Source organism: Tupaia chinensis, unplaced genomic scaffold (genome assembly GCF_000334495.1).
Source record: "Tupaia chinensis unplaced genomic scaffold, TupChi_1.0 Scaffold143247_1, whole genome shotgun sequence".
Classification (NCBI taxonomy): domain Eukaryota; kingdom Metazoa; phylum Chordata; class Mammalia; order Scandentia; family Tupaiidae; genus Tupaia; species Tupaia belangeri.
The window spans coordinates 124,341-132,234 of record NW_006203091.1 but is presented as its reverse complement, the minus strand read 5'-3'; the positions used below and the strand labels follow the sequence as shown (position 1 = coordinate 132,234).

General features: G+C 50.0%; 1 protein-coding gene across 1 annotated transcript in view; it reads right to left on the bottom strand.

Moving 5' to 3' along the window:
- The window catches only part of LOC102490303 (protein WWC3), a 38,600-nt gene that overhangs the window by 12,561 nt on the left and 18,145 nt on the right, over positions 1-7,894 (bottom strand). The window contains exons 3-4 of the mRNA XM_006163831.3: positions 6,472-6,548; positions 5,010-5,089 (exon numbers count right to left, since the gene is read on the bottom strand). Of these exons, the coding sequence (XP_006163893.2) occupies positions 5,010-5,089; positions 6,472-6,548 (157 nt within the window). The remainder of the gene's footprint in view (positions 1-5,009; positions 5,090-6,471; positions 6,549-7,894) is intronic.

The window sequence follows — 7,894 nt, the reverse complement described above, 5'->3', positions numbered from 1 at the left end:
TGAGCCCCATTCCCTGCCAGGAACTGTCTGGGTCCTCGAGATCAAGCAGGGATCCAAGCAAAGTCCTTGTCTTCACGTAGCATCGCTTGAGTCCAGGAGACAGACAATAAAAAATGGGTGGCTGGGCAGCTATCGGGGCTTTGACAAGAAAGCCACGTTTGGGGATAGCAGGACAAAGAGATGGCCTTTTTACATAAGAGGGTAAGCAAGGACGTTGCTGCAAGATGTCACCTGATCAGAGACCTATAGAAGGGAGGGAGCAGGCACGCAAGAGCTGGAGGAAGGAACGTCCTGCACACCATGGTCAAGGCGGGATGTCCTGGGGCTGGCCAACCCGCATTGCAGCCGGGGTGGGAGGGAGAAATGAGTGAGGGAAAATGGGGGGAGATGAGCTTGGGCCGGGCTGGGCAACTCGTCTAATTTGGCTTCTGTTCTAAGTGGAGAGAGAGCCACATGAGGGCCGCAAGCAGAAGAGACGTTTTAGAGAACCCCTCTGGCTGTCATGTGAGAATGGTGATCCCGACTAGCTGCTGGCCCAGGGCCATCACTGCAAAGGCTGTGAGAAGGACCGGGTGCCAGGGGTACAAACACCGCACCGTGAACAACGCATGGTGACAGGTGGTCAGGGCAGCACTCCCCCAGTTGTCCTCAGCCACTGCATCACAGGCATCATGGTGGGAAAAGGGCTTGCTGTGCTATAAACGCAGGAGGGGCAGGATGCAGCGATGCTAAATGACTCTGACTCTAACACATGGCACAGTTGAGACTGCCAGAAGGGGACAAGAGAGGGGACCTGTCCCCTCCACTGGCATGCTCAGGCACTTTCTTGAGGACCCCATTTGGGAAATGCTGCATACGTCTGCACCCTGAGCCCATCGCTCAGCCTCTGGACACTAGCAATGGGGTACATAGAGGCAATTTTTCCAAGCGAGCTTCAGAAACATCAGGGCAACAGAATCCAACAGACCTTTCATGGGAAAAGCACAATTTTTCTGAAGGCTTTACAGGGCCACAAGAGAAATGCAAATTAAAACTACACTGAAATACTATCTCTCACCTATGAGATGGACAAAAATGCAAAAGCCTGTCAACACGTTCTGTTGACAAAGCCATGGGAAAAGGAACACTCATCTGATAATGATGGGAATGCAAAATGGTGCAAGCCCCAGGGAGGGCAATTTGGCAATATCCAGTAATACGACAGATACATGCACACTTTCAGAAATGTAGCCTGAGAGAGACACACACAACACGAGGTCCCTCCCTCTCCCTCTCTCTCTCTCTCTCTCTCTCTCTCTCTCTCTCTCTCTCTCTCTCTCTCTCCTGCGTATGCCTTCTGGCATTAAAAACAGGACCAGCAAATGGTGTAATGGTTACATAGCTGAACTCCCACATCCAGCCGCAGTTTGGGTCTCAGACCCGGAGGTTCGAAATTCACACTAGGTGCATTTGCGTGCATGCATGCATGCCAAAATCCCAAGATGAGAATGGAGAGGGGACTGTGGCCTGGTCATCTCCCTGGGGGCTGATTTCTCGCTTTCTGTCTCTCTGTCTCTCCAGCGAACACACACACTCCAGAGGAAAAAATCTCTCTAAAAACAATAATAATAATAATAATAATGATAGAGATGATGCTGTTGCTGCGGATGCGGATGCAGTGAGAGTCTGGGGGTGGGGTAGGAGCACGAATGAACCCTGACTGGCTGATGTGCGGTTAAGATGGCCAAAGGTTCTGGTAGGTGTCACTTTCCTACTCTCTCTACTTCTGTTGGTTTGACATTTTACATCATTGAAAGTTCCTGCACACGTGTGCACATGCACAACATATTCTAGCCTCAACCCAAAGAACATACACATGGCCAGCTGCCGTCTGCAAAAATTAACAACATATAGAGAGTTTAAAAACTACAAAAGGTTCTTTTTTCCTCACTTGGACCCAAGCATAATGATGGATTTCCTTGCTAGGCAGGAAATTCACCAAGATAAACAAGTCAAGTTTAAAATGTTAAAAGCAGCCAAACTCCTGGTGAGGTGCTCTGGAAAAGAATACACTGGATATTCTGGGAAGCAAGAACAGCAGGGCATTTTCTGGAGAAAAATCTAGGGCCACTGCCGATGATCACGCTGGGAGTAAACTGAAGAAGCTTCGCATCCGTGCAGCGGCTCAGGCATTACCCACGCCCACCGTGGGGTTTGCACGGTAGAGCTGGGCTAATGACACGTCCAGAGGTTTGAATAAGCACTTCCAGAATGTCTCGATGAATACATCTTTTCGTGTTTAACTTGATCCAAACATAAAAGCCTAATCTTTAATACCAGGAAAATGATGAGGCAGTTTTCATCTCAGAGCTTGTGGAACTCAGAGACAGGCTACCAGGTTATTTTTCACTTAGGAAGAATTTTAAGAACGGCATAGGTGCTTAGGTTTCCTGTTCTTCCTGTAGGGTTTCGTCACAGAAGAAACACGGACAGTACGGCATCACCAGAGCAGGGGCAACGTGCTGGCCAGCTCGGTCTGGAAGCTCAGCGGCCCCTTGGCAAGGCACACTGCCAGATGGCCCCTCGGGACCAAGGCCAGGTCTGGAGCCACCACTGCTACTCTGGCCTCCTGGGGAACAGCAGGCATCCCCATGAGCACTGGCAGGCATGAGGAGCCTCCCTTGGCAAGGGTCAAGTTCACGGTTACCACTCCCCAAACAGGGGTCTTGCCAAGGAAAGGAGACACAGAATACAACCAGCACTGGCCCTCCTCTCTCTGCCAGGAGCACAACGCAGCCTCCATTCTGGCTGCAGGTGGACAGCAAAACCCTGCCTGTCCTGGCTCCTGCTTTCCCAGGCCACATACCTGGGGAAGCAGGCCACCCTTCCTGTTCTTAACATGAGTACAGCTATGAGAGATGGAGTTCCTCCCCGGCAAGGCCCAGGGGAAGGGGTTTTCTTGGTCACTACCATATTTTGTTTACCAATTCATTTGTCTTCAGTTCACACCACAATATAACTTTGTCTTCAAATACAGAAATGAATTTGCCAGAATGATGGAGTCCAGGCAAAGGGACAGGTGCTGGGCCCAGAGAGCTCACCTTTCTTTTGTGTCTACGTGACCTTAACAAAAAACATGTTCCAATGAATCCTGGACCAGCCCAATCCTGGATGATCAGGAGAGTCGATCTCGACCCAGCGCTAAACAACAGGGTTCAACGTGCCCGTCACTACCCTTTACAGGAGGCTGAGACCACCACGTCAGGCCCACATTCACATTCGCTTCCGGCCTCCCCACCGAGTGCTGCTACAACAGGATGGACACGCTGTGACTCACACACAGACACAAAGGACAGGCGTGCTGCTCACCCCAGCAAGAGCTGTCCCCAATGGGCCCCTGACATTTGCTGCAGGCTGACTATGCTCCCGGCGCTGTGGCCTGTGGATGACCGCTGCTGTGGACTGCATGTTTCTGCCCCTCCCCACAAGTATTACATTGAAGCCTGACCCCAGTGGGACGATATTTGGAGGCGGGACCTTTGGGAGGTAATTCATTTTAGATGAGGACCTAGGGTGGGTGCTCTGTGATGGCATTCGTGTCCTTATAAGAAGGGGAAGAGAGACTAGCATTCTCTCTCCCAGTCATGTGAGGACACAGTGACAAGGCGGCCATCTGCGTGCTGGGAATCAGGCCCTCCCGGGGAACTGAACCTTGCAGCCTCCAGAACTGTGAGAAACGAAGTCTGCTGTTTAAGACACCCAGTCTGTGGCATTTGGTCACAGCAGGCCAAGCCAACTGGCACAATCGCCACGTACAGATGAGGGAAGTAGGCCGAGAAGCATGCGACACGTGCCCAAGGCCGGCGAGGGAGGCCAGGCTCTGAGCCGAGACAGAGCGGCTCTCGGCCAACAAGCACCTTTTCTTAAGACGAGTAACTCTTTCAGACTGATGCTATCCCCATTGTGATATGCCCCTCTAGCTCATAACTCTGCTGACCTGGTAACTACTCCTCAGAAATCCACCAGCGAAGGAGACCAGCAGTTAGCGTAATGGCTATGTCGCTAGACTCTGATGTAGTTGACTGTGGTTCGCGTCCTGGACCCGGTGGCTTAAACTCACGCTCGGCGCGTGTGCGTGCGTGCCCAAGATCCCGAGAGGAGAATGGAGGAGAAGGGATTGCAGCATGACCATCCCCCCTGGGGGGTGATTTCTCGCTTTCTGTCTCTATGTCTCTCTCTGTCTGTCTGATGAGCGCACACGCCCTACAGCGAAAACCTCTCCGAAAAGAAAAGAAAAGAAATCCACCGGTGAAGTCGCAGTAGCAGTGAAGTCCTAGTTGTAAAGACACTGTCCGACGGGACAGTGTGCAACGGTGGCAATTATTGCCTGCACTGCCCGATGCAGCGGCCACGAGCTTCATGGTTCCCAATGGGGAACAAGTGTCCCTAGGGCATGCCTGGCGATATCTGGAGATAATCTGGTTGGCACAGTAGAGAGTGCTACAGGTACCTCGTGGGCGGAGGTCGGCCCTGCTGCTCGACACCCTAGAGTGCACAGGACAGCCCAGCTATGGAGCATTACCGGGTCCCAAAGGTCACTAGTGACAGGGTGGAGAAAATGTGCACCAGCCTTGTGTGAGTGCTACACACTTCAGTCGTGGCTACTGAGATGGGGGGCTACAATTTTCATTTTCTTTTCCTTTATTCATTTACATGTGAATTTTAGAATAGAAAATGTACTAGAACCAAGCTAACGAAAAGTCCGATTTAAACGTAAGCAGCCATGTGTGTCACAGCACAGCTGTAGAGAGCACGCATCGACACAAAAGTAAAGGCGCTCCCATTTAGAAGAGTGGAGTATCTGCAAGGGGAAGAGAGACTCCAATGCGTAGGACCGAGAGATAATGAGCATAGACAGAGACAGAGAAGCGAAGGTCGCAAAGCTCCCAGACTCGTGTCCAGGTACCGAATGGGTCAGGAAGAGAGAGAGTCACAGGAAAATGCCCCATCTATGAGCACGGGCAACTCACTCTTGCAGGGTCTCCACCCCCTTTTCTTTGTACTGCAGTTCCTGCTTCATCTGGGTCAGCTCTCGTTTTAATCTGGAAAGCTAAAGACAAATGTCATTTTTTTTTTTCCAAAACCAAGCTGTGAAGAGTGATCTCTACAGTTGTTATTAGCACTGTCGTCCAGGTTTCTGATTAGCTTGCAATCCAGCGGGTCATCTGTTTGCCCCTGAACTTCCACGTACACGCATGAACCAGCCATTGAAGAACTGCCTTGCTTACATGCAAAAATCTCAGGCCAGATCTGACAGGTTGCTACCCAAGTGGGGCACTGGCAGCTCTTTCCTTCTTCGAGGCAAGGATTTCAGTGTTACAATTAGCAGTCACTGCGATGCGCTCTCCTCCTCCCGTGGGCAGTCTACTCAGGGTGCCACTTGTGCAGCTTTGTTTCTGAAAGCCTGAGCCCAATCTCAGACTCTCTGAAACTTAATCGCCTGGAGCTGGAACGCCTTTTTAAACAGACTCTGGGACCCACTCCAGGTCTACGTCAAAACATGGGGTGGGCCAGGGGCTGACACTGTGAGCCAACTCCCGGAGGTGCTTTGCTTAGGTATCTAAAACTTGAGAACTACCATGCTAAAAGATACGCCTGGTTCAGGGAACACCACACCGGAAGAGGAGGCTTCATGGCCAAGAGGATTTCCATGCTTTGTCACAAATGCAACACATGACCCCTTCCCAGACAAGGCCCTCAAACAAGGTGGCACGTAAGTAATGCAGGCGTCACCAGGGCTGGAGCATCAGATCCCTTCTGGTCAGACGCCCTACAGGAGCCTCCCTCTACAACTAGTCAACCAGGACAGGACAGCCCCGCTGAGGGCCGTGACTGCTTGCTGCCGATCCAGGGAAACAGCCTCGAGGTCACCAAATCAGGTGACCTGGTGAGTCCACCCCATGGAACACACACAGGGATACGGGCTACTTTTTGTCTGATGAGCTAAGGCTTAAAAAATAAACCTCTTCTTTGCTATCAATAAAAGTGGAGGGTAAGGGACCAGCAGATAGCTCAATGGCTAGCTATTGTAGCTGGACTCCCACGTAGTCGACCGCAGTTAGAGTCCGGACCCGGTGGCTTAAACTCACGCTGGGCGCGTGTGCGTGCGTGCCCAAGATCCCGAGAGGAGAATGGAGGAGACAAGATTGCAGCATGGCCATCACCCCCTGGGGATGATTTCTTGCTTTCTGTCTCTCTGTCTCTGTCTTTCTGGCGAGCACACGCACCCTATAGCAAAAAAATAAATAAATAAAAATCAACTTGAAAAAAAAGTGGAGGGTAAAACAAAATACAGAAAGAATCCATGAAATCAAAAATCATAGGAAAACACGAGTGTTTCCACAATGACCTCTGTAAAGTGCACCATGATACGCACTGTTGCATAAAGATACACACGGCCCTTCTAGTTGCAAACACGCTGCTTTTACTCACCCTGTCCCGACGACTGGCTATCTCTGCTTTAATTTGGTGTGGGTCGTACTTTGTATTTGTCGAATATCCAGAGAAAGCTAAAGAGAAGGAAAATATTTTATTTTATAATGGAGCCTTCAAAATACATAAAGGCACATAAGGAACTTCTGATTCACTATATTAAATATTTGTGACTCTCCAATTTACAAGTGGGCACTGGCTCCCAGAGAATGAACTCTTCACAACCTCGGGTCATCTTGATGCTCAATTTCAGCATGACCCCGCATACTAAAGTACATGACTACAGGTAAATCAAAGCTCTGTTTTCTTTGACTACAAACTATTAGGGTTAAAAGCCATATACCCCCGGAGGAAAGAGGTCCAATTAAGGTGTAGCAAGCTGAACTTAGTGTGTGAGTAGCACACTGTACGAATCCATTTACATTATTTAAAAGACACTCACGGACGCCACTGGCAAGACAGAGTGAAAGTGAACTGGTTATTCTCGCAGTGGTCGCATTATAAATGATTTTTAAATTGTCTTCACATTTATTGTTTATTTTCCAGATGAACAGTTTTTGAAAGAAGAAAGAAAATAATTAAAGGTGGGTAAAATAAAAGACAACTTTCCAGTTACTTGTCAGGATCTGGTAGGCTTGAGGAAAGGCTGTGGTCTTGAGTAGCATGACCCTCGGAAACTGATGGGGGGCGCTCACACTTTGATTCCAACGGTTTGTTTCTGGAGGATGTTTAGCCAAAATACATCAGGTAGCTCGATGCTTCATTCAACAGCGCGGCGCACCCGAGTTCAACACTTTTCACAAACACAGCATCATCATTACGACCAGCCAGTACGAGCCACAAAGCTGCACACGTGCTAGGCTCAGCGGCCAGTGTCTCTCCGCACAGAGGGCCACAAGCCTTTCCCAGCGTTTCGGGGGCTGGAGCAGCTACGGGCTGTTTCTAATTCCTACCACGCCCTCCGCCTCCCGAGCTGGCTTTTTCTCAGTGCTTGCCTTCTGAAGCCATGGGCCTTCGCACTACTTCGGCTTCTGTCCTCTTCCTTAGCTGGGGGGATGCTCCTTGCTCTTCCTCCATGAACCACTCCGCCCTAGGGCCATCTGCTTCTCCGTTATCATCATTAACATCACCTGCTCAGAAGGACCATGGCAACGCCAGTGCCCTTTCTTTGACTCCTCCCATCCGGGTAGAAAGGCTGACTGGCGTTCAAATAACCTAGGTGCCAATGACCAGAAACTCATTCAAGATCACTTCCCAACTTTATGTTGAAAAGGGGTGGCTCAAAGCCATCAGGTGGCTTTAACAGCAACATCAGAAAGCCTAAATTAGAACCACATAAAAAAGGAATTTTTAAAAAATTACCAGCAGGCACATGCACTCACCAGAGAGAGAGAGAGAGAGAGAGAGAGAGAGAGAGGAGAGA